Source organism: Equus asinus, unplaced genomic scaffold, assembly GCF_041296235.1.
Source record: "Equus asinus isolate D_3611 breed Donkey unplaced genomic scaffold, EquAss-T2T_v2 contig_193, whole genome shotgun sequence".
Taxonomy (NCBI): Eukaryota; Metazoa; Chordata; class Mammalia; order Perissodactyla; family Equidae; genus Equus; species Equus asinus.
This window is the reverse complement of record NW_027224842.1, coordinates 2,619,350-2,646,951: the sequence shown is the minus strand read 5'-3', so window position 1 is coordinate 2,646,951 and position 27,602 is coordinate 2,619,350. Positions and strand designations below refer to the sequence as shown.

General features: G+C 38.2%; 1 protein-coding gene across 1 annotated transcript in view; it reads right to left on the bottom strand.

Moving 5' to 3' along the window:
• The window catches only part of LOC139043169 (centromere-associated protein E-like), a 47,172-nt gene extending 19,897 nt beyond the window's left edge, over positions 1-27,275 (bottom strand). The window contains exons 1-8 of the mRNA XM_070503451.1: positions 27,191-27,275; positions 25,073-25,162; positions 24,834-24,952; positions 23,806-23,925; positions 23,289-23,370; positions 23,053-23,120; positions 22,910-22,975; positions 12,369-12,414 (exon numbers count right to left, since the gene is read on the bottom strand). Of these exons, the coding sequence (XP_070359552.1) occupies positions 12,369-12,414; positions 22,910-22,975; positions 23,053-23,120; positions 23,289-23,370; positions 23,806-23,925; positions 24,834-24,905 (454 nt within the window). The 5' untranslated portion in view covers positions 24,906-24,952; positions 25,073-25,162; positions 27,191-27,275. The remainder of the gene's footprint in view (positions 1-12,368; positions 12,415-22,909; positions 22,976-23,052; positions 23,121-23,288; positions 23,371-23,805; positions 23,926-24,833; positions 24,953-25,072; positions 25,163-27,190) is intronic.
• Positions 27,276-27,602: the final 327 nt, after the last annotated feature.

Below are 27,602 nucleotides of genomic sequence, written 5' to 3'. Positions count from 1 at the left end.
ATACTTTTATAATTAAAAGTAGTTGAAGAAGAACTCACATTCATCAATTTCTCCTCCTAAAGTTAGAGCAGACTTATGTGTCTTTGTTGTTACATTCTCTGGTACATTAAACTCATTTACATAGTTTGAATCCTTCATTTTGTTAATTTTGCCAACACACCAAGTGACTCTTCGTTTTTTTTTAGCCTAAAGAAGAAGAAATCAAAATTACCTCACACACATCTGGCTCAAACATCATAAAACAAGGGAACTAGTTTCCATTTTTAACAACCATTGACTTGGTAGAATTCTTATTCAGCCTAGTTTAATATCTTATCAGTCTAAGGACATCCTGAGATAAGAAAACATATTCAAACTTTTCAAATTAGTGTTAACTTCATAATAAATTTGATGAAACTATTATTTAAATTTCATTTTGTATTTGAAGGCTTACTTACAAGAATTTCTGCAAATTTACTGAAAGGAATTAGTTAAGTATCAATCCTTCAAGTAATCTGGTGTTACAGAAGACAGCACAGCCACCAACATAGTGACCAAAAGCACTTCTGGGAACCCAGCCTTAACTGGGAAGGAACAGACAGGCAGCCCATTTGAACTTCCCTCAGCAAGTAAATCTTCCACAGGGCCATTCCCATGCCAATTCTTTGCCAGTTTATAAAGCTCACGATCCAACCAGCGCTCCTAATCTTGTTCCTTCCGTTCTCCCTTGGGACTCTGTTCCCTCAGGTATCTGTTCATCTGTCGTCTTCACTACCTTCTTCCACTGGGCTTTAAGAATGCTCAAGCCTCTGTTTTCTGCTTTTGATTTTTTCAAAAACAAACCCTTCACTCCTTCCTTCTCTCTAGCCAACATTTTCTTTTAGTTTCTATGTTCTCTTCTTCCTCGTCTCTCTACTTCTTCCTCATCCCTCCTGGGATACCTCTGTCTCCTGGTTCTTGTCCCACCCAGCTAGCTGTCCTCATCACTCACTTGGCTTTACTGCTTTCTCTTTCTCTGACCACCGCCTAAGTGTTTTTCCATATTTTACAGGTATATTCCTCTCTTGTCCCTTTACTAGAACAAGCATTATCTCATCTTTTTTGATCCTCTCAACAATCCTCTCTTACTACATCCACTTTATAGATGCCTGAGTGTCCAAAAAGTTTACATGAGTTGTGTACAGTCATACAGCCAATTGGTGGCTGAGCCCATGCTTGTAACTTCAGACCTTATCCACCACCCATTCCACTGCGTTGCCTGTCAAGATTATCTGTTGTCCCCAGAATATATGGCTTCTGCTTGAAATGGCCAGCCCTTTCCACAGCCTGCTCTGCAAAAGCACATTCATATATAAATCCTTGATTCCCATGACCTTCAGCTCAACTCCATTCGCTCCCAAAGCCACTGGACCCTGTCATCTGAAACTCATAAACCTAGAACTCCTTCCACCCCAGTGATTCAGTTAATCCCATTATAGCTAGTTAGCTTAAGAGGGACATCTAGTCTCTTGATCCACTGTTTTCTTTCTGCCAGCTACCTTTGGGCTCTCATCCCATCATCTTAGATTCTATAGATCACCAGTTCAATCACATTTTTGGGTCAATGGTCTCAAACTATTAGACCCATTCTGTGTTCCCCACACCTATCCTATCACAATGTACACTCAGATGAATTACACTGCCATCTGAGCTTTTATTAGCCTCCTGAACACTGTGTGGACAGCCAGAAGACTGGCTACCAACATCACCTGGGCCCTTAAGGCTGCCTGGCAAGACTCCTTGCCCCCTCGTTGGCTTTCTTTTCCATTCCCTACAAAGGCGAGACTATTTCAAACCCTTAGCAGGTCTACAAACTGTGTCTCTACCATCTCCAGCCACCACAGAAGAAAAATTAAACCTCCTATTTCACAAAGAAAATACAAGCCTAAACTTACAAAAGCATTACTTGCATTGATTCCTACCCTTTTCCTCTGTCCTTGTTATAATGAAGGAGTGTTTCTCCTTCTATCTAAGGCCAGACCCTTCTACTGTATTCAAGATCCTACGCCTTTGGGCCATCTCAGCCTACTGCAAGGTGGCTTTCATTCCCAATACATAACTCAAATTGTTTTTGCAAAGGAGCTTCTTGTTTCTAAATCCAAAAAGTTTTAGTCTATATTTGTCTTATTTAACTTCTCAGCAGAACGTGACATCACTGACATAGAATGTGACCTCTCTATGCAACATTCTCTTCTTTTAGTTTACCACGTTCACCTGGTTTCTTTCTTAACTCTAGAGCTAAACCTGGGCTCCTTTAGGCATTCCTCTGTTTTGCTTTTACCTAAAAAGTTGTTTGGGAGGATCTTATCTTTGGCCCTCTGTTCTTTTCATTCTCAACATGCTCCCAGAGCAAGCTCATCCATTCTCACGACTTTAATTTGGATTTGCAGTAGTTAATGCCCAAATTGATATCTCCATCCCAGATCTTTCACTTGATTTTCATATATTTGCATTTTCAACTGCCTGACACCTTAAACTAGAGCTGACCCAAATAAAACACTGGACAGCTCCACTGCTCTTCACTCAATGTTCCTTAACTCAACAAATACTGCTACCAGCTATCCAGCAAGCCCAGTAATGTGTGCATGTCATTCTAGATGCTTCCTTCTCCCTTTCCATGTCCCCATGTTGAAACAATCACAAAGTTCTGTCGAGTCTGTCTCCCAAATAGCTCTCCAATTTACCCATTTTTTTTCCATCTCCAGAGCCACAAGCCTTGTGGAGGCCCAATCAATTGTAGGTACACAGTAGCCACATCTTTCTAAACAGCAATTCCAATCATGTTACCTACAAGGCTTTCCCATATCCTTAGCATAATGCAATGTTCGAATCCTACAATGTGGTTTAAATGCCCCTGCCACCAGAATATTTTAAGTCCAAGAAATATGTTTTCTCACGACTCCAAGCTTTTGTACATGTAGATGTCTAACCGGCATACTTTTCCCTACCCCTTTCCTTGGGCTGTTTCCTACTCATGGCTGAGCCAACAGATGGTTTTGATGCCTTCCATTTACCTGGTATGGTGGACTTAAAGGTAGCGTCTATTAATAATAATCTTAACAGCATACACTTATTGAGGATTTGCTGTATGGAGAGTATAGTGTTAAGCACATTCTATATATCACTTCACTTAATTGTCACATCAGTCCTATGAGGTGAGGATCAAGCTTTCTCACAGATAAGGAAACTGCAGCAAAAAGTATTTAAGAAAGGGCCCAAGGTCGAGAGTTAGGAATTGACAGAACTGGGATTCAAATCCAGAAAGTCCAGCTCCAGAGGCCATTCTCTTAACCATGACACTATCACTCCCCAAAACATCTGCTGGATAAATAAACCCCTACTCTGGTAAAAACAAAAGCACACAGACTGGAAGCCAGAATTTTGATTACTATGTTGATTTATAGTCTAGATAAATTTTCCTGAGATTACTATTTCTGTTTCATTAAATAGAAAATATTACCACATACTCTAGACACCTGTGGTTTCCAATCACCTAATCAATTTCATTAGAATTTCATAAGAAGTATAGTGCAAATAGATTCCTTGACTACATCCCAGACTTTCTGAATTAGGATCTCTTCATATGGGAATCAGGGTTAAGTATTTTTAATGAACGTTCTAGGTGTTGTTGAGGTATAGGCAAATACACAAAAGGTTCTTTCCTAAAATATACTGTATCAAAGGATAAGAAACACATAGCTATATAATAAGCATATAAGAATACCAATTCTATTCCCTATATATCAAGTTTAAGCTGTCATCTTTCATAAAAAAAATAAGACCCATATATGTGCTGCATACAAGAGATGCATTTCAGACTTAAAGACACTCACAAACTGAAAGAGAAGGAATGGAAAAAGATACTCCATGAAAATGGCAATGAAAAGAAAGCTGAGGTAGCAATATTCATATCAGAAAACATAGACTTTAAAATAAAAACTGTAACAACAGACAAAGGGCACTACATAATGATAAAGGGAATGATCCAACAAGAATATTTAACATTTACAAATATCTATGCACCCAACATAACAGCACCTCGACATATAAAGCAATTATTAACAGACATAAAAGGAGAAATAGCAACACAATAATAGTAGAGGACTTTAACAATCCACTTACACCAAAGGAGAGATCATCAAAACAAAAGATCAATAAGGAAACGTTGGCCTTAAATGACATATTAGACCAGATGGACTTAGTACACATGTATAGAACATTCCATCCCAAACCTGCAGAATACACATTCTTTTCAAACGGACATGGAACATTCTCCAGGACAGATCACATATTAGACCACAAAACAAGTCTCAATAAATTTAAGAAGACTGAAAAAATACCCAGCATCTTTTCTGACCACAATGGTATGAAACTAGAAATCAACTACAGGAAGAAAATCAGAAAAGCCACAAATGGATGGAGCTTAAACAAAATGCTATTGAACAACAATTGAGTCAAAGAAGAAATCAAATGAGAAATCAAGAATATCTGGAGACAAATGAAAATGAAACTACGACAGGCCAAAGTCTATGTGATACAGCAAAAGCGGTTTTAAGAGGGAAGTTTATATCAATACAGGCCTACCTCAACAAAGAAGAAAAATCCCAAATAAACAGTCTAACAGTGCACCTAAAGGAACTGGAAAAAGAAGAACAAAGCCCAAAATCAGTAGAAGGAAGGAAGTAATAAAAATCAGAGCAGAAATAAATGAAATAGAGACTAAAAAAAACCAGGAAAAAAAATCAATGAAACTCAGCGCTGATTCTTTGAAAAGATAAACAACATCGACGAACCTTTAGCTAGACTCACCAAGAAAAAAAGAGAAGGCTCAGATAAATAAAATCAGAAATCAAAGAGGAGAAATTACAACAGATACCTCAGAAATACAAAAGATTATAAAAGAATACTATGAAAAGCTATACGCTAACAAACTGGATAATCTAGAAGAAATAGATAAATTCTTAGACTAATACAACCTTCCAAAACTGAATCAAGAAGAAGTAGAGAATGTGAATAGACCGATCACCAGTAAGGAGATTGAAACAGTTATCAAAAACCTCCCAAAAGATAAAAGTCCAGGACCAGACGGCTTCCCTGGTGAATTATACCAAACATTCAAAGACTTAATCCTATCCTTCTCAAACTCTTCCAAAAAATTGAAGAAGAGAGGAAGCTTCCAAATTCATTTTACGAAGTCAACATCATCCTGATACCAAAAGCAGACAAGGACAACACAAAAGAAGAAAATTACAGGCTCATATCACTGATGAACATCGATGCAAAAATCCTCAACAAAATACTAGCAAATCAACTACAACAATACATTAAAAATTTCATACACCATGATCAAGTGGGATTTATTCCAGGGATGCAGGGATGGTTCAACATCTGCAAATCTATTAACGTGATACACCACATTAACAAAAATGAAAAATAAAAATCCCATGATCATCTCAATAGATGCAGAGACAGCGTTTGACAAGATATAGCATCCATTTATGATAAAAACTCTAAATAAATTGGGTATAGAAGGAAAGTACCTCAACATAATAAAGCTGATATATGACAAACCCACAGCTAATATCATTCTCAATGGAGAAAAACTGAAAGCTATCCCTCTAAGAACAGAAACCAGACAAGGATGCCCACTGTCACCACTCTTATTTAACATAGTATTGGAAGTCCTAGTCAGAGCAATCAGGAAAGAAAACGAAATAAACAGCGGTCAGATTGGAAAGGAAGAAGTGAAACTGTCACTAGCTGCAGATGACATGATTTTATATATAGAAGACCCTTAAGAACCCACCAAAAACTTCTCGAACTAATAAACAAATACGGCAAAGTTTCAGGATGCAAAATCAACATACAAAAATCAGTTGCGTTTCTATACACTAACAAGGAAGTGGCAGAAAGAGAAATTAAGAATATAATCCCATTTACAGTTGCAACAAAAAAGAATAAAATATCTAGGAATAAACTTAACCAAGGAGGTGAAAGGTTTGTACACTGAAAACTATAAAACATTGTTGAAAGAAATTGAAGAAGATGTAAAGAAATGGAAGGCTATTCCATGCTCTTGGATTGGAAGAATAAACATAGTTAAAATGTCCATACTTCCTAAAGTAATCTACAGATTCAGTGCAATCCCAATCAAATTTCCAACAACATTTTTCACAGAAATAGAACAAAGAATCCTACAATTTATATGGAACAACAAAAGACGCAGAATAGCCAAAGGAACCCTGAGAAAAAAGAACAAAGCTGGAGGCGTCACACTCCCTGATTTCAAAATATACTACAAAGCTATAGTAACCAAAACAGCATGGTATGGCATAAAAACAGACACACAGATCAATGGAACAGAATCCAGAGTCCAGGAGTCCAGAAATCAACCCACACATCTATGGACAGCTAATTTTTGACAGGGGAGCCAAGAGCATACAATGGAGAAAGTAGAGTCTCTTCAATAAATGGTGTTGGGAAACCTGGACAGCCACATGCCCAAGAATGAAAGTAGACCATTACCTTACACCATGCACAAAAATCAACTCAAAATGGATTTAAGACTTGAATATAAGACCTGAAACCACGAAACTTCTAGTAGAAAACATAGGCAGTACACTCTTTGACATCGGTCTTAGCAGCATATTTTCAAATACCATGCCTGACTGGGCAAGAGAAACAATATAAAAAATAAACAAATGGGACTACATCAAACTAAAAAGCTTCTGCACAGCAAAGGAAGCCATCAAGAAAAGGAAAAGACAGCCTAACAATTGGGAGAAGATGTTTGTAAACCATATATCAAAAAAGGGGTGAATATCCAAAATATACAAAGAACTCATACATCTCAACAACAAAAAAACCAAAAACCCAGTTCAAAAATGTGCAAAAGATCTGAATGGAGATTTCTCCAAAGAAGATATACGGATGGCCAACAGGCACATGAAAAGATGTTCAACATCACTATCAGAGAAATGCAAATCAAAGCTATAATGAGATATCACCTCACTCTTGTCAGAATGGCTATAATTAACAAGACTGGAAACAATAAGTGTTGGAGAGGATGTAGAGAGAAGGGAACCCTCATACACTGCTGGTGGGAGTGCAAACTGGTGCAGTCACTATGGAAAACAGTATGGAGATGGCTCAAAAAATTAAGACTAGACCTACCATATGATCCAGCTATTCCACTCTTGGGTATTTATCCAAAGAACGTCAAAACGTGAATGCGTAAAGATACATGCACTCCTATGTTCACTGTAGGCTTATTCACAATAGCCAAGACTTGGAAGCAACTTAGGTGCCCGTCAAGGGATGAATGGATGAAGAAGATGTGGTATATATACACAAGGGAATACTACTCAGCCATAAAAAAGGATGAAATCTGGCTAATTGTGACAACAAGGATGGACCTTGAGGGTATTGCTGCTGAGAGTAAAAAGTCAGAGGGAGAAAGTCAAACATTGTATGATCTCACTCACAAATAGAAGATAAAAACAACAAAAGACAATCCCATAGCAACAGAGATTGGATTGGTGGTTACCAGAGGGGAAAGGGGGAGAGAAGAGGTTGAAAGGCATGATTAGGCACATGTGTGGTGATGGTAATTAGTCTTTTGGTGGTCAGCATGATATAATCTACATAGGAATTGAAATATAACGATATACACCTGAAATTTATATACTGTTATAAACCAAAGTTACTGCAATTAAAAAAAACAATAATAAAAAAGAAGAAGAAAAGAAGCTGTTGTCTTTTAAATTTTACTTTTAATTCCTGTTGTGATGTGAGGGAAGAAGAGGTCACTAGCATTCGTGTTAAGTTTTGAATTTTCTCAATCTGCACTTTTTGAAGCAAATCTTTTTCTTCCAAAAGTTGGGCCAATTGGTCTTTTTCCATTGCCTGGGCCCGAGTCTCTAAAGAAACCTAAAGAATGTAATATTGGGTTACGTTAATAAATGTAGGTAGGTTTTAAAACCTTGAAAGTATAGTTTAAAAAAATATAAATTTGTATGTGAGTTTTGAGAATTTTTCTTTTCTTTTTTTTTTGCTGAGGAAGATTCACCTTGAGCTAACATCTGTACCTATCTTTCTCTTTCTGCTTGAAAGGGATTTGCCCTGAGCTAACATCTGTGCCTATCTTCCTCCATTTTGTACATGGGACAACAGGACAGCATGGCCGCCAAGTGGTGTAGGTCTGCGGATGGCAACTGAACCCGGGCTGCCAAAGTGGAGTGCAACAAACTTAACCACTAGGCCACAGGGCTGGCCTGAGAATTTTAATTTTATTGAAATAAAATATGCCCTACCTGCAGAACACCAATATGCAGTTACCATAATCAATAATTTCTCAAACTTATAATAGGGTAAAATATACATTTCTCCTCATGTCACTATTCTATATGCCATGTATAAGATTATATCAATGCTGTTAAAGCAATTCTATTAATTGACTAAAAATATATAAATAGGCAGAGAAATCATAAAGCAGAGACTTGAATACCTATAGCAAAGGAAGAGAGATCCTTCTAAGACCGCCATTTGACATTTTAGGTCATTTTTAAAAAGATCAGTAAAATGTAAGTTTTTTACAGACTGGGGACCATGATGGTTTAAACAAACAAATGGTAATGACAAGCAATTATGCTATCTTATTAGATTGCTATCTTAGGGCTAGAAGAGGAATTCAAGATAATGTAAAATGAAACAAAGTAGTTTTAAACACTATTCATCGTCTCTCTTTTTAACCTAATTCTCTGTATTTGTGACAGTTTTTATCTCTTAAAAAAACGTATCTCTACTTGGCCCATTTGAAAATCTCAAATTTTGCCCTTTGGAAATGAAAAACAAAATCTAAAATAATTTCAAGAAACCAAATCTTGCAGTTTATAGTAAAGTTTTTACGGGTTGATTTCTCCTTAGTTAAAAACTACTTGTTTTAAATTTAGATTGTAGAACTCAGATATTGAGGATTTAAGAGTCTCTGGGCATGTAGGCAGATCTCAATTCTAAATCCATCTCTATTCTTTACTGAAATACACAGTTCATACATACCTCCTCTAATTGTTTTTTAAGATCCATTATTTCTTTTCTATATCTTTTCAGGAGAGCTTCATCACTAGACACCTCATTGACATAAGGAGTATTCTTCATATATTTAGCAGTGCTGGCAAACTGGGAAAAAATACAAGAGTGTTAAACGTTGACACCAAAAGATTAGTTTAATTAATATTTAGGTTTCTTGTAATTTTCTTTTGTAAAGAAACATCAGTAAAAGCTTCCCAGGTGGCTTACAGCTTCTGAACACACAGCATTCTACGTCCCTGTAACAATGTCCATAACTTACCTTTGCCACTAGTCTTCAGGAGGGTCAGAGAAATATCTTGAAGACAGATGCCAACAGAGAGCCTACACACCCTGGCTCACTGGAATCCATCTACTCCTCAAAGTCCAGGGCAAATGCTCCCTCTGCGCTGAAGCTTCACTTCCAGTCAAAAGCACCTCTCCTTCCTTTGAACTCTGTCCTACTTATTAGCCACTTAACTTTTAATCCAAGGAAATCACGCTGGAAGACAGGTCTTATCTTCACTATAAGACTATAAATTCTGTGAAGCCAGGAACGCTATCTCCTACCTTTGTTTCTCTGACAGAACCTTGATCCAGCGCTCAATAGCTACTTAAAGTGATGTTTCTTAGAGCATGAGTGTCAAAAGTAACTTTAACTGGGTACGTGAGGGTGCCCATTAAATAACACTGAACCCTTCATTGAGACAGCTATTCTACTGACAGTTCTCATTCTTCTTTTCTTTTGAAAACAGAAAATACAGGCCTTAGGCTCAGAGCAAAGGCAGGCAACAATTTGTTAGCAGGAACTTAAGAATTATTTTGTTATAAACACGCACACCCATTTTTTGGGTCACCTTCTGTTTGTTCCAAGTGATAACCAGTTTTTCATTTATGGGACTGATAGAAAGTTTCCTTTTATAATAAGTTAAATTTAAAAAGTGAGTTATTTAAGAAAAAATCAAGTCAATTTCAATAAAATATTGTTGGATGTGGCAAAAATTGGGGAGGCAGGATATGAATGATTGAAGTTTGGGAAGATTAAGGAATGCTATTTAGTAGACACACCAATTTTATTTTAACAGGTATGTTATGTCAATTACAAAAAATTACACCTAATTTTAGTAGCTAATTTTTCCTTCTGAAAGATGATTTCCCCCATATTGATTCGAGATAAAAATCAAACTCACCTGGAGAGTAGTCAGGGTTTCATCCAAAGACACTGGAGTAATTGTGCAGATAATGCGTGTTTTTGCATTTCCTCCCAAGGAATTCTGGAGAATTCGTGTTAATTTGCTATCTCGATAATTTATGAAACCACTTAGTGAGAGATGAGTTTGGGGAGAAAAAGAGTAAAACTTTTTATATAACAAAAGTGGTTTATTTTTAACGCAGAACCTTAAATTTGCTACAGTTTAAAAAATTCATTCTTTACTGGTTACTTGAGGCAGAGCAAAACTACTAACTAGAAAATATTTAAAATATAAAGTAAATTTAGTAGGTCACGGTCATACATATAAGAAGCAACGCATGCTCATAGAATCACAGAAGCTTTTGAACATACAGGGGTATCAGTACATTTATTTGAGTGTCACTGAAATATCATAATTTTCAACCTAATGAAAAACGTAAGCATTAATAGGTAAATGTACAATGGGACAAACTTACCCAACTTGTCCATCACTAAGTTTCTTGATCACTTGTCCCAAAATAAATAAGCTACGATTTATATTACAGCCTTCCTTGAGTCGCACGCCTGCATTTATTAAATAAATAAGAAAACAAATTGGCCCCTGTACTAGATGATGAACTTATTTATCAGTAATTTATGGGAGAAATTAGAAATTGCAGGGTCAGATGCTACAGTCTGTGCTTCAAATTAGATCTGCGCCCACCTTTCCTCCCACTGCTGACAGGCGCCCTTCCCTTCCTCCCACCCATCACGTGAAGCAGAAAGGCTCTCACCCAAGAGAAACAGCTCGAAAAAGACGACTAAGAAAAGAATAAGAATGCAGGAAAGCCCATGTCTGCACCACGTCCTAAAAGAGCTCCTCGAACTCCTCAATTCAAATCTATTTTTCCAAACCTCCAATACAGGCAACTAATGACGTGCAACCAAGTTAGTTCCTAGAGGTTCACAACCAAAAGTCCTTATTTTTAAACTGTTAATATGCTCACATGTCTTAAACGGAAGTCTACTGAAAAAGGTTTCTCTCACTTTATTCTCCTTTCAACCAGTTCCTATCGCTCTAACCAAGAACTATTATTAGTTTATTCTTCTAGAGATTTTTAGAAATACAAGTTCATACGTATTAATTTTTCCCCTTTCTTCTTTACATAAATAGTAACATACTTTACACACTATTTTGCACTTTGCTTTTTTCACTTGGCAATATATCATCTATCTTATTGGTAAACATTGGTCTTTTTCACTCTTTTTTACAGCATAGAATTCCATTGTATGGATGTATCAGAATTTATTTACCTAGCACCCTGCTGAGGGACATGCAGGTGTTCAATCTGCCATGTACACAAAAAATACTGCAACAAATCCTTCTGAACAGCAGTTATTGCACAGGTGCGTTATTCAGCTATTGCTGGAATACTGCTGTTTAACAAGCCAGCTTAAAGCAACAGGCATTTATTTCTTGTTCACAGGTCTGAGGATCCACTGGTGTGGTGGGTACAGGCCACACTCAGCTGAGTGTCTCTATGTCAGGCTGCAGGAAACTAACACAGAGAGAGGCCTGACATCTTTATGGTTCTGAAACTTCCCATCTAAGTATGCGTTTTCATTTGTCTCAGTGTTTGGTTACCTCTTTCAGGTCTGTTTTAATGTTTTCCTTATTTTGGTCTTATACAATTTTTGTTGAGTTTCTTCCTAGGTATTATGCCTTTTAAGTCATTATTGCAAAGGGGGTCTTTTCGTACATTAAATATTCCAACCGGCTGTTGTGTTAGGAGGTGCTCATGTCTATAGATTAATTTTGTATCCTGCCACTTTTCTGAATTTCCTTACTGATTATGGTGTTCATGGGACTCTCAGGAGCTTTCCAACTATAAATCCTGTCAACGACAGAGTTTCATCTTTTTAACTAACGCTACAGCAGCACAAAGCAGATAATAAGCCAGATAAGGAAGCTGCTTTTTCTGTTAAAGACTTTTATCACAAAATTATCATCATTACTTTATTAGTCTCTAAAATGCATGGTGGCACTTTTACTCTGTTAAAGAACAGGAGGACTTTCAGACCAAAATATTTCATGAGTTTTCATTACCTTCAGCACCTGTTTGAGCAGCTCTTTCACTGCCTGCAAGATCAACCAAATTCTGCAGGAGATGAAAATAAACCTTTAGGAAGTGTAACTTGAAATAATAAAATCCAAAGTACTGGAAGAACATTTTTAACCCATGGTTTATCTGAACACCCCATCTGTTTCCTTGTTTCTCACCTCACTATTTAAGCCTTCCCTTGTCTGAGTCAAACTGAGCTCAACATCTTGTTCCTTCTTTATAATACCTCCTCCATAATGCTGCCAGAATAGGTTCACTTTCCTACACAAAGTTCGAAATCTTACCATGGTGAATACGATTCTTTATAATCCGGCACTTGTGTTGCTCTAGCCTCATTTCTGTCCATCAGTTACTCTTAACTCTGGCTGAACTACGGACTATGCCCTCCACACCATGCACAGCTACCCTTTGCCATTCCCTGTGTTTCGCTGATTCTGATGTTCTAGTCTGCCCCTACTCTTCCTTCACGACCAAAGGCAACTGCCACCTTCCCAGTGTAGCTTTGTCAACTTGATCCTTCCTTCCCTATACCGTGAATGAATTGACCTTTCAACGGTGTACCCAGAGGTCTTTATAGATATGACTGGTTATTATAGCACTTACTGTGTTGAGCTAGTTATTTGCGTCTCTGACCACACTGTAGCATCTTTAAAACCATGGGCCTCTCTTCCATTTCACAAATATTGTTGGAAAGAACTGACTGCCTGTCGTGCTGCAGGCAGCACGTTAGGTGCTAGGGATATGGCAGCGCAACAGGCAAATGAGGACCCTGCTCTCAGCTTATGTTCTGCACAGGGTGGGACTCGGGGAGGAGGAAGTTAGTGAGAGGAGAGAAAAAGACAAACAAATAAGAAACATAGCATGTTAAGCGTAATACAGACAATTTAAACAGAGTGTTAGAAGTGGGAAGAGGAAAGGACAGGACAGGCTCTTTGGGCAGGATGGCAGGGGAAGTCCCCCAATTCAGCTAAGATCTGGAAGGACGGAGAAGAGGGAGCCAGCCCTGCAAAGACCAAGGGAACCATACTCCAGATTAAAGAACAACCAGCACACCAGTCACAAAGCAGAAATGAGCTTGGTGTGTTCAAGAAATGGAAAGGGCAGTGTGGCAGAGTTGGTGAAGGAGAGATGGGACAAGATAGGGTACAGAAGTGGGTTTTTGGGATGCAATGGGAAGCCATTGGACGGCTTTGACAAGAGTGACATGCTTGACTGAACTTCCTCAAGGGTCACCTGGGCCCCTGGGGGGCAAACAGATTGGAGAGGGGCAAGACCGTAGCCAGGAGCCCAGTTAGGAGGCTGGGGCAGGAATGTGAATGGAGACAAGGCGGCCTGGACTAGGGAGGTTGCCATGGAGACAGTAAGTATGGAGGGATGTCTTCTTTACTCTTTTAATCTCAGAGCCCAGTCCTGGGCTCAGAACACTGTAAAGCCTCCGCAAATATTCTTAATGCATTAAAAGAAAGTCAAAGATTTAAATTATTTGTCTCTGTGGAGACCTCCAGTGATGAGCAGGTGATTACACACTTCTGCTTTGGAGTCCTGTCTCAGATACTTCTTTCTTTAAAACATTCAAAGAAGTCTCACCTTTCCTGTGTAGTATCTACCACAGATGGCCTAGATACATAATAAAGGGGTGAAGTGGTGGTGAAGGCAGCATGAACTTAGGTATAAAGATGGGAATAAGCATTAGTGTTCAAAGATACCAAGTGGCCCAACCTATCATTAAGAGAGGAGCGCACATGGAGCAGAAGGACGTCAAGTTAGACTGGTTAAGAGTGGCCAGATCTTGTCCAAGGAAGTGACACGACACAAGCTTAGTGACATCAGAAATCTGCATAACAGACTGAAGAAGCAAAACCAGGTCATGGGGGCCAGGTCCAGGGGAATGATACAGTAATTCAAGAGATGAGGACTTGAGTATGACACCCATGGAATGCTAAAGGGTAGCATCAATAAAAAACGGGGATGACGGGACAAAAGAGAAGGCAGAAAAAGATGAGGTGAAACTGACTTGGGTTTCCAGCCTAGGTGACCAGGATAACACTGATAATACTGGAAAAAGGAATATTCACCATGGTAGGAAGAAATAACTTGGTTTTAGACACACTAAAATTTGAGATATCAGTGAGACACACCATTATAACAATCTTTAGGAAGATATGAATTAGAACTCAGAGCTCTAGACAAAATAAATATATGGCTGTCATCAAAAGACAAATGTGAACCAAATGTCAGAGGGCAACGGGGAAGTAAGAAAGGCCACAGAACACGCCTGAGTTTTTGTTAGAAAGGTAGGGAAAAGAAGCCACAGAAGGGAACAGAGACGGAGCAGAGCTAAGAGAACCTGGATATTATTCTCCCAGAAAGGCCAGGAGACACTCAGAGACTCCCTCCAAAGAGCCAGAAAATGACTCTGGGGAAGACTTCTTTCCAAGAAGATACTTAGAGTGAGCGGGAGGCTGGAGGGCTGGACTTGATGATATCTAAGGTCGCCAGATAATAGAACATCAAAGAACACAAGAAAAGTCACCAAATGGATCACTGAATATGTCAAGAGTATTAAAGCTACATTATTAAGAGAAAAGTTAAAAATTGCAGTGAAATATCACAGGCCAGGTTTGGAAAACAAAACAGAAGTTAGGTTTTGTGGGGTTTTTTATTGTTAAACTGAAGAAAGAATAGGCTATTATAATAGACATTATACTGTGTAGTAAAATAACTGGGGTGAACTAGAATTAGATACTTGAGTGATTTTTCAAAATCTCAAAGTGAATAAACATATTATAGATTTACTCGTTTTTTCCCTGAAGTTTTCAAATAAAATAATCTTTATTTTTTAAAGATTGGCATCTGAGCTAACATCTGTTACCAATCTTCCCCCCCACTTCTTCTTTTCCCCAAAGCCCCCCAGCACACAGTTGTATATTCTAGTTGTAGTAGGTCCTTCTGGCTGTGCTATGTGGGACACCACCTCAGCGTGGCCTGATGAGCGGTGCTGGGTCCGCACCCAGGATCCAAAGTGGCGAAACCCCAGGCCTCCAAAGCAGCATGAGAACTCAACCTCTTGGCCACGGGGCCAGCTCCCAAACAGAATAATCTTAAATCGTATCCCACATCAAGCTAAAGAATTTAGGTCCTGAAGACAGAGAATAAAGTAATAATGGTAAGGAATAGGAAGGAAGCACAAAAACAGAGAGAATTGATACAGCGCAGCAAGAAGGAAATGGGAGGTTTACTTATGTGGTAAGGAGTGTTTGCATAATGCTTATGTTCACTCATTCAACAAACAGGTATTGAATATAAACTACATACGATGTGTTGGGGCTATAAAGATGAATTAGACATTACTCTTCCCTTCAAGCGATTTACAGTCTAAAACATTGTGCTCATGGACGGGGTGGGTGGAGCAAAATGGCGGGGTGAGGTGACCTGGGACTCTCTCCCCTCCAAACTACAACAAAGGACTGAAAAAAAACTGAATTTCAGCTAATAAACCTAATGCCAGGAGATCAGAGACCTAGAGTATCAAAAAGACGGAGGACAGAGACCCTGCTGCTGGCCTCAGAGGAGCTGGAACAGGGTAGGAGAGAACTTCGCTCCCTCCCCTAGAGTCTGGGATCACTGCCGCAGGTGAGGGAAGGAGTGGGGGAGGGGCCACGTGACCGGGGGATTGCCCAGGACTCCTGCCGCCGGTATAGTGGAAACCCGCTGATGGGGGAAAGCTTCCGTGTGTGGGGACCCCATAAACCCAGGGCCTCAGGAGACCAGAAAACAGAACTGATCCAAATCCAGATCGGCGAGCCAGAAAAACAGCCCCTCCCCCTGGCAAACAATGCTGGGTGCTGCCATCTTGTCCGAAGGCGGAGAGCTCAAAACACGCGGCTCTCAACCCCCATATAGTGGCAACAGGCTGTAACTGCAACTCAATTCTACCACCATGTGAAAAAACCGCTCCTCTACCATCCAGCAATTTATAAAAGCTCCAGACCAGAAGGAAAACAATAAAAACACAGAATTAAGTCCTGAGAACTTAGAAATAGGTAAACTAAGTGAAAATGAGTTCAGAGCAGCTATAATCAAAAAACCCAATGAGATAGAGAGAAAGATAGAGAAACAAGCCAACGAGTTCTGGAGTTACTTCACAAAAGAGATTGAAATTATAAAGAAGAATCAAACAGAATAACTAGAGATGAAAAACACAATGGACCAGATAAAACAGAATACGGACTCCCTGAATGCCTGTGTAGACACCAGAGAGGAGCAAATTAGCATAATTGAAGATATACAGGCCGAATGGCTCCAGACAGAGGAAGAAAGAGAACTAAGAGTTAAAAAAAATGAGGAAAATCTCTGAGAGATAGCGGATTCAATGAGAAGAAAGAATTTATGGATAATAGGAATTCCCAAGAACGTGGAAAAGGAAAATGGAGCAGAAAGTGTTCTTAATGAAATTATAGAAGAGAACTACCCAAATCTAGGGATTGAGGGAGAAATGTGTGTAGAGGAAGCTTTCAGATCTCCTAGATTTGTCAATGTGAAAAGACCTACTGCAAGGCATATAGTAGTACAAATGGCAAAAATGAAAGACAAAGAAAGAATACTCAGGGCAGCAAGACAGAAGTAAATAACCTACAAAGGAACTCCTATCAGACTTTCAGCAGATTTCTCTGCAGAAAATTTACAAGCTAGGAGAGAATGGAGTGACATATTCAAAACTTTAAAAGATAAAAATCTTTAGCCAAGAATACTCTATCCAGCAAGAATATCCTTCAGATGTGAGGGAGAAATTAAATCTTTTCCAGACAAACAAAAGTTAAGGGAATTTGTAACCAAAAGTCCTCCACTACAAGAAATCCTCAAGAAGGCTCTCATACCTGAAAAAAGAAAAAAGGGAGAAAGGGGACACAATCCACAGAGTAGGGAGACAGATAAATAGAACCAGAATAGGATAGCAAATATTCACCTATAGCATTAGGACAAAGGTAAGGAAACTACCAAAGCAAAGTGGATCTTATCACTCTAACTACAAACTCATAACACGAGTTGGAATAAGAAATGAAAATAACGGGGCTGGCCCTATGGCCAAGTGGTTAAGTTCGCGCGCTCTGCTGCAGGCGGCCCAGTGTTTTGTTGGTTCAAATTCTGGGCGCAGACATGGCACTGCTCATCAAATCACGCTGAGGCAGCGTCCCACATGCCACAACTAGAAGGACCCACAACGAAGAATATACAACTATGTACTGGGGGGCTTTGGGGAGAAAAAGGAAAAAAATAAAATCTTAAAAAAAAAAGAAATGAAAATAATAATTTAGGAGGGGAAGAGCAAAGGGACTAAATTAGTCTAGGCCAAGTAAGTAAGAGACCACCAGAGAATAGACTATATTATACACGAGATTCAAAATACAAACTTCAGGGTAGACACTAAACTAAAAAACACAACAAAGCCACAAAACATAAATAAGGAAAAAGCTAAGAAACCCAGCATAAGAAAGTGCAGTATTAAATGGGTAGGCTAAAGCACACAGGAAGACAAACACAGGAAAACCAGATAACGAGCAACAGATTGACAGCATTAAGTCCACATGAATCAATAATCACTCTCAATGTAAATGGACTGAACTCTCCAATAAAAAGACACAGAGTGGCAAAATGAATTAAAGAACAAGATCCAACAATTTGTTGCCTCCAGGAAACACACCTCAGCCTCAAGGACAAACACAGGTTCAGAGTGAAAGGGTGGAGGACAATACTTCAAGCTAATAGCAAGCAAAAAAAAACCAGGTGTTGCAATTCCTATATCAGACAAAGCAGATTTCAAAATAAGACAGGTAAAGAGAGACACAGAGGGACAATATATAATGATCAAAGGGACACTTCATGAAGAAGAAATAACACTTATAAATATCTATGCACCCAACACAGGAGCACCAAGATTCATAAAGCAACTATTAACAGACCTAAAGGAAGATGTTAAAAACAACACAATAATAGTAGGGGACCTCAACACCCCACTCACATCAATGGACAGATCATCCAGACAGAAAATCAACAAGGAAATAGTGGAGCTAAATGAAAAAACAATTGGGCTTAATAGACATATATAGATCACTTCATCCTAAAACAGCAGAATACACATTCTTCTCAAGTGCAAATGGAATATTCTCAAGGATAGACCATATGTTGCCAAACAAGGCAAGCCTCTACAAATTTAAAAAAAATTGAAATAATAACAAGCATCTTCTCCGATCATAATGCTATAAGGCTAGAAATTAATTAGAAGAAAAAAGCTGAGAAAGGCACAAAGATGTGGAGCCTAAACAATACACTACTGAACAAGCAATGGATCGTTGAAGAAATTAAAGAAGAAAAAATACCTAGAAACAAATGAAAATGATAACATGCCATACAAACTCATATGGGATACAGCAAAAGCTGTGTTAAGAGGAAAATTCACTGCAATACAGGCACATCTTAACAAACAAGAAAAATCCCAAATAAGCAATCTTAAACTACACCTAACTGAACTAGAGAAAGAAGAACAAACAAAGCCCAAAGTCAGCAGAAGGAGAGAAATAATAAAAATCAGAGAAGAAATAAATACTATTGAAACAAAAAAGGCAGTAGAAAGGATCAACGAAACAAAGAGTTGGTTCTTTGAGAAGATAAATAAAATTGACAAACCCCTAGCCAGACTTACAAATAAAAAACGGGAGAAAGCTCAAATAAACAAAAGCAGAAATGAAAGAGGAGAAATAACAACAGACTCTGCAGAAATACAACGGATTATAAGAGAATACTATGAAAAACTCTATGCTAACAGAATGGATAACCTAGAGGAAATGGATAAATTCTTAGACTCCTACAATCTCCCAAAGCTCACTCAAGAAGAAGCAGACAATTTGAACAGACCAATCACAAGGCAAGAGATTGAAACAGCAATCAAAAACATCCCAAAGAATAAAACCCCAGGACCAGATGGCTTTCCTGGGGAATTCTACCAAACTTTCAGAGAGGATTTAATACCTATCCTTTTCAAGCTATTCCAAAAAATTAGGGAGGATGGAACACTTCCTAACACATTCTATGAGGCCAATATCACGCTGATACCAAAGCCTGACAAGGACACCACGAAAAAAGAGAACTGCAGGCCAATATCACTGATGAACATAGATGCAAAAATTCTAAACAAAATTTTGGCAACCCGAATTCAGCAATTCATCAAAAGGATCATACATCATGATCAGGTGGGATTCATACCAGGGACACAGGGATGGTTCAACATCCGCAAATCAATCAACGTGATACACCACATCAACAAACTGAGGAATAAAAACCACATGATCATCTCAATAGATGCAGAGAAGGCATTTGACAAGATCCAACAGCCATTTATGATAAAAACTCTGAACAAAATGGGCATAGAAGGGAACTATCTCAACATAATAAAGGCCATATATGACAAACCCACAGCCAACATCATACTCAATGGGCAAAAACTGAGCACCATCCCCATGAAAACAGGACAAGACATGTATCATCACTTATTTAACACAGTACTGTACACACTTATTTAACACAGTACTGGAAGTCCTGGCCAGAGCAATCAGGCAAGACAAAGGAATAAAAGGAATCCAAATAGGGAGGGAAGAAGTGAAACTCTCGCTGTTTGCAGATGACATGATCTTATATATAGAAAACCCCAAAGAATCCATTGGAAAACTCTTAGAAGTAATCAACAACTACAGCAAAGTTGCAGGGTATAAAACCAATTTGCATAAATCAGTAGCATTTCCATATTCTAACAACGAACTAACAGAAAAAGAACTCAAGAACACAATACCATTCACAAAAGCAACAAAAAGAATAAAATACCTTAGGGTAAATTTAACTAAGGAAGTGAAGGACCTATATAATGAAAATTACAAGGCCTTTTTGAGAGAATTGGATGACGACATAAGGAGATGGAAAGACATTCCATGTACATGGATTGGAAGAATAAACATCGTTAGAATGTCCGTTCTACCTAAAGCAATCTACAGATTCAACACCATCCCAATCAGAATCCCAATGACATTCTTTACAGAATTAGAACAAAGAATCCTAAAATTTATATGGGGCAACAAAAGACCCCAAATTGCTCAAGCAATCCTGAGAAAAAAGAACAAAACGGGAGGCATTACAATCCCTGACTTCAAAACTTACCACAAAGCTACAGTAATCAAAACAGCATGGTACTGGTACAAAAACAGGTGCACAGATCAATGGAACAGAATTGAAAGCCCAGAAATAAAACCATACACCTATGGACAGCTTATCTTCGACAAAGGAGCAGAGTGCATACAATGGAGAAAAGAAAGTCTTTTCAACAAATGGTGCTGGGAAAACTGGAAAGCCATATGTAAAAGAATGAAAATTGACCATTCTTTTTCACCATTCACCAAAATAAACTCAAAAGGGATCAAAGACCTAAAGGTGACACCTGAAACCAGAAGGCTTCTGGAAGAAAACGTAGGCAGTACGCTCTTTGACATCAGTATTAAAAGGATCTTTTCGGACACCATGTCTACTCAGAGAAGGGAAACAATAGAAAGAATAAACAAATGGGACTTCATTAGACTAAAGAGCTTCTTCAAGGCAAATGAAAACAGGATTGAAACAAAAAAACAACCCACTAACTGGGAAAAAATATTTGCAAGTCATATACCTGACAAAGGCTTAATATCCATAATATATAAAGAACTCTCACAACTCAACAACAAAAAATCAAACAACCCGATCAAAAAATGGGCTGGAGACATGAACAGACATTTCTCCAAAGAAGATATACGGATGGCCAATAGGCACATGAAAAGATGCTCATCATCACTGATCATCAGGGAAATGCAAATCAAAACTACACTAAGATATCACCTTACACCCATTAGAATGACAAAAATATCTAAATCTAATATTAACAAATGTTGGAGAGGTTGTGGAGAGAATGGAACCCTCATACACTGCTGGTGGGAATGCAAACTAGTGCAGCCACTATGGAAAACAGTATGGAGATTCCTCAAAAAATTAAAAATAGAACTACCATACGATCCAGCCATTCCACTACTGGATATCTATCCAAAGAGCTTGAAGTCAGCAATTCCAAAAGTCCTATGCACCCCAATGTTCACTGCAGCATTATTTACAATAGCCAAGATATGGAAGCAACCTAAGTGCCCATCAACAGATGAATGGATAAAGAAGATGTGGTATATATATATACAATGGAATACTACTCAGATGCAAAACAGAACAAAATCATCCCATTTGCAACAACATGGATGGACCTTGAGGGAATTATGTTAAGTGAAATAAGCCAGTTAGAGAAGGATAATCTCTGATTCACTCCACTCACATGAGGAATTTAAAAATGTAGACAAAGAGACCAGATTAGTGGCCACCAGGGGAAAGGTGGGGTGGGGGGTGGGCACAAAGGGTGAAGTGGTGCACCTACAACACGAATGACAAACAGTAATGTACAACTGAAATTTCACAAGATTGTAACCTATCATTAACTCAATAAAAAATAAATAAATAAATAAATAAATTCAACCCACCATTTGGGAGAAAAATTGCAATTAAGGGGGAACAAAAAGTCCCAGTATCTACGGACTGTTAAAATTAAATGATAAGAAAGACCACAATGGTTTCTCCTGTTGCAATAAATTCTTCAGATCTGTAGAATGCCGCAAACCCCCTCAATTCATTTTAATTTGCTTTCACTGACACGCATGTCCAACAGAACAGTAAGAAAAAAGAAAAAGAAAGAAAGAAACTACCTTGGGGGAAAAATAAAGTTTATTGGAAGAAACACTCCATTTGAAAACAAAAAGAAACTCTGGGTGAATCAGCATATGATCCAACACAACTTGGAGGATGCATGGGAAGGCCTGTGCTGTAAACCAAAGAGAGTGCCATCTACAGAATGCATACTTTGAATACATCGTCAACAGTGGCAACATTTCCATCGGTTAAATAAATGTAATTTTTTTTCATTAAAAAAATAAAAACCATAAAACATTGTGCTCATAATATAAAACGTATTTTTTTATTGTACTTAAGAACGAACTTGAATATGTGATTTATTTTTTAACCATCCCATCTAGGTTTCTGTTGATCTCACAAGTCTCAATTCTACTGGCTGAGACTAAGTTAAAAAAAAATCACCAAATTCCAAGATTACTTTAAGTTTTAAATGTAGATTGGAAAAAAAAACCCAAATCCTCTTTTGTTACTGGTTAGGAAAGGCCTCAACTCCTACAACCATTACATCTAAATTTTAGGAGATGGCAGCCATAACATAACAGGAAGAAAGACCCCCGAATTTTTCCTATATTTTAACTAGTTATCTCATGCTACCGATAAGAATAAACTACCAATTTATAGATGTTTTTCCCTATTTAGTTAACAGTTCTTATGAAACCAAACATCCAGCAGCTGAATTAAATTTTGCTTTGGCCCATAGAGTACATTAGCAGGGTTTACCAATACTCACCAAATGGGACACCTTGACAGATCCTTCACAATTAGAGGGTTCACCTTTCTCTCTACTTTCCAAAATCTAGACAGAAAAGGCAACTTGTAGAAAAATTAGTGTCTTCTTAATTGGAAAGACCAAGTAGAGAGAGAATTACCCACCATCCTAAAAATGGTATGAGAATGACTGCTCCTTTGATTCATCTTTGTGATTCCATAGTGTCTGTTCTCTGTAAAAATGAGTCATATTTCAGCGGCATATATTAAAATCCAAAGAAAAACATTAACTTTTACTGTAGCTTAAAAGTGAAAAGTGTGATTTGAAGCCTAAATACATTCAAGTGAATAGTTTTTACTATTCTACAAGTGTTTTGAGGAAATACAGCATAAAGTCTTACTTTCTCCCTTTGTGATCCACTTCAAAGCCATTTCTGGTGTATAAACAACTTCTTCTGTGAGATCAGCCACATATACATTCCTCTGAAACAAGGTTAATGATGGGAAGAGTAGAGAAATAGAAGTCACTTAAAAGTGTGCATCTCAAGAGAAGGTGCAAACTATTACAGAATTAATTTGTAGAAGTTAAAAGTAGAAAATGGAGAATATTACTCTGTATAAAAATAAGAAGTAAATCTATGATATTTACAATTTATATCCTATACAAAAGCACACCAAATTCTAACCTGATACTTCCATCTTGTTCTTTTGAGGCCCTTACACAAAAATATTACAACTGTCAACATTTCAAAATGATACACATCACTTAAAAGATGATCTCATAAACATTTAAGAAAGAAAACAAAAAACAAATCACAGAAACAGGAGACATTTTAAAAAATAATGGAAAGTAAAGGTTAATGTTCATGAACTATAATCCCAATAAGTAACTGTATTGTTTGAGCCACTGTTACTCACATTGAAGTCTTCCCGAATTATCAAAGGCTTCATTTTTTGAGTGTCACAGAGTAAGTCTGTAATGGTTTCATTGTATATCTCCATGTAGGACACACGTAAGAGAAATTCCCTATCAGGAAACTAGGGGAAAACATATGTAAAAACATCAGAGATCACCCAGTTATGAAAACCTAATACTGAATGTTGATGTGCTCATAATAAACATTAAAATATTCTTTGAGAAGTTATCTTTGTAAAACAAACAAAAAAAATCCTATGGTTCTATATTGACAAAAGTAAACACAAAAATATAAAAGCATTGGGGCTGGCCCCGTGGCTGAGTGGTTAAGTTCGCGTGCTCCGCTGCAGGCGGCCCAGTGTTTCGTTAGTTCGAATCCTGGGCGCGGACATGGCACTGCTCATCAGACCACGCTGAGGCAGCATCCCACATGCCACAACTAGAAGAACCCACAACGAAGAATACACAACTATGTACCGGGGGGCTTTGGGGAGAAAAAGGAAAAAATAAAATCTTTAAAAAAAAAAAAGAAATATAAAAGCATTGTTTCAGAAATAATGAAAAGTATGGCATCATAAAATTCGAAGAAGAGGGTGCCCAGTCCAACTCTCTAAGCTTAAAATAAAACCCTACAAACAGATGTTCAAATAAGAACATTAAAAATCATTAAAACAGTAAGGAAAAAACAAATTGAAAACCCGCCTTAACTGATTAGGTTGCCTATCCTGGTCTTCTCACCACATCTACCCTCTCCTGCTCCTGAACGATCACGGACAGCTCCTCAAAGGCAGGGTTAAGATTTCTTGTTCCTCAATGCCTGCTTTGTGACAGGAGCAGCACTGCTTCAGGATTCAAGGGAAAGAATGAAAGGACTCTAAGCTCTAAAGCAAGGCTGTGGGGAAAGCAAATGTACGCTATGCCTTTCTTCCTTCCCCGTGGATAATCGAAAGAGAACTGTAAACCTGCTTCCTTCCACCATGACAAGAGGTGACTGCTTTTACCCGTATGTACCGGAAATTTGGCTATTTACCTTCTTAATTTTTTGGAAAATGTCATGAATTGCCCTGGGTATTACTCCCAAATAATCTTTTGAACCCATCATGGTATATGTTTTTCCTGAAGCAGTCTGCCCATAGGCAAATACAGTACCTGGGGACACAAAAACACACACACACAAAGATTGAAAAAGCATCGAGAGTATGTAAAACTATCAATACTGTTGAACACACACCCAAGACTAAATAAAACGTTTCTGCAGTGGATACAAACCATTGTAGCCTTGTATGGCAGAATCTATGATTGGTACTGCGATTTCCTCATACACATTTTTAGTAGATTCATCACTGTCAAAGACACGATCTAAAAAAAAAACCACACAAGTTAAACTAAACAAATCAACTGTGTTTTCACTTTGAATTAGTAGCTGCCCAAAGAAATAAAATTGTCAGGATATGGTATGATAAAATATTTAACTCACAATATTTTCTTCAACTTATTGGTCCTCTGAAAATACACTTCTCTATAAAGTAAAATGTGCTGGTTCTCACACAAAAAAACACAAGTCAGCTATCTTATGTGCTTTCAAGAGGCAGTGAGGCATAGTGGCTGAACCTGGGGATCTGGAATCAGACTGCCTGCAAATCCTGGTTCTGTCACTTACAAGCTATGTGACCTCGGGCAACGTGGATGATGTCTCTGTGCCTCACTTCCCTAACCTGTAAAGTGAATATATATTATCTTCCTTAGAGAATTACTGTGAACATATGGTTAATACTTAGGAAATGCAAACTATTACTATTCTTTGAGAAATTTTAGTGTTTATAACATATCTAGCAAGAAGGCCTGGCTCAAACTAAACCAAGAAACACAGACAATTGGAAGAAAAGCACCGAGCCAAGCTGAAGTGTTACAGAGAACAGCTGGTTGGCTGGCTGCTGAGGGCTGGGGTTAGGTAGCACTTGCCATGATGAATCCACCAGTCCAGGATGTGGTCTCTCCTTTGTTGGTGCATCAAAAATGGACCACTCTCTCAGTGATGGGCTCACATTAGAAAGCCCCCAAGAAATGGATTTGTCAGTCAGGAGGGAAATGTATCAACTGTCTTGAGAAATTCAGTGCTCACACGGCTTGCACCATGACCAACATCTGCACTTGCAGGTAGAACCCTATGGGAAACCAAAGTGCCATCTGAATGCTGCCAGGGGTCAGGAGTTCAGGGCAAGGAGAGATGGCAGGATGATTCAAATCTTAATACCAGCTGCTTCAGACAGGTAGGTGAGTCCAAACCCCTTGTGAGCATACACAGCTACTGAGAACCTGCAGCACTTGAGTCAGAATGCCTGTGTATCCCTTGTTCTTGGTTTTATCATCTCTGGAACATACTGTTCTACCTTTTAAAAATTTATGTTGATACTATCAAATAGTCCTTTACCAGGAATCATTTTCTATTCTATACATCTTTACTCTAAAGGCTTAGATATTGGCTTTCTAGCATAACACTAAGTCAACAACCTAATCACTCTCACTCCTAAGGTTGTTGAGGGGACCTTACTGTGCTTTGTGGTGCCTACGTGGCAGCATGGCAGTGTGGCTGGAACACAGATCTGACTCCTCCATTTGCTGGCTGTGTGATTTGCGTTTCAGTTCCTCATTAAAATGGGAAGGTACCTATCACATGGGCTTGTTAGGAGGATTAAATGAGTTAATATATATGAGGTGCTTAGAACAGTGTCCGGCACATGGTCAGCACTATACAGAATGTGCTAAATCAATACACAAATCAGCCTGGCCAACCTTGAGGGCCTCCAAGTCCTTTTGCCCTAGCTAGCTCTCGCTCATCCTACAGGTGCCGGGTACCTAAGCTAGTTAGATCCCCTGCTAGAAACTCCCACAAAGCCATGTCATCATAAGTGTAATTAGTAGTCTAAAGTCTTTCTTCCCACCATATGACAAGCTCCACAAAAGGGGCAGTAGGTACCCACTGTATTCTAGCCAAGAAGGAATATCTTCACTATTTATTCTTTAAAGAGTTTTCTTGAAAATAATTGTGGAAAGAATATACCTAACTGAAAGATCTTAAAGATGACTTGACATTAAGCAACATATTTTGGGCTTACGGAGTCTTAGGCCACAAATACACTAATGAATAAGAGGAAAAATGTTAGTTTCAGTCATAAGGCATTATGACTATAACTGTGTTTTAAACATCAATTCATTATCTTACTTATCATAAAGGATGGATGAGCAATTTTTCAAATCTTCCACTGAAGCAGTTTACAGACGGCTTAGTCTTATCTTTAATGTCAAATCCAGTATTCTGGATAAGCCTTTTGTACTCTTAAAAGGAAAAGGATAATATGTTTACTTTTGATGCTATTATAAGCTTACCAAAATTGAAGGATTTACTTCCATCAACTTGATAAATAGCATTATTGTCAGTTTTCCAGTAAACTTGCGTATCTTCTCCAAGAGCTTCTTCTCTAGAAGAATAAAAACAGTGCATTTTATAACTAGTTTTGAAGTCTGTTATATGAAAGATAATTTAAAAGATTTCGTCTTCTGAAGAATATTTTAAAGGATGGTAATGACCTATACTATAATTGGGAGAAATGTGGAAAGTCCACCTTTAAGGGGTCACCACTTTTCAATGGGGCTTCCCTGACCTCCTGCCCTCTCACCGGAGCGTCCCTGGGAAGGTCTTCACGCCCTTCCCCCACCCAGCACTGTATGCTGAAAAGATACATTCAAACGCAACTCCGATTATCCTTCTTGCTTAACATCTTTCAAAACCATCCGAAAT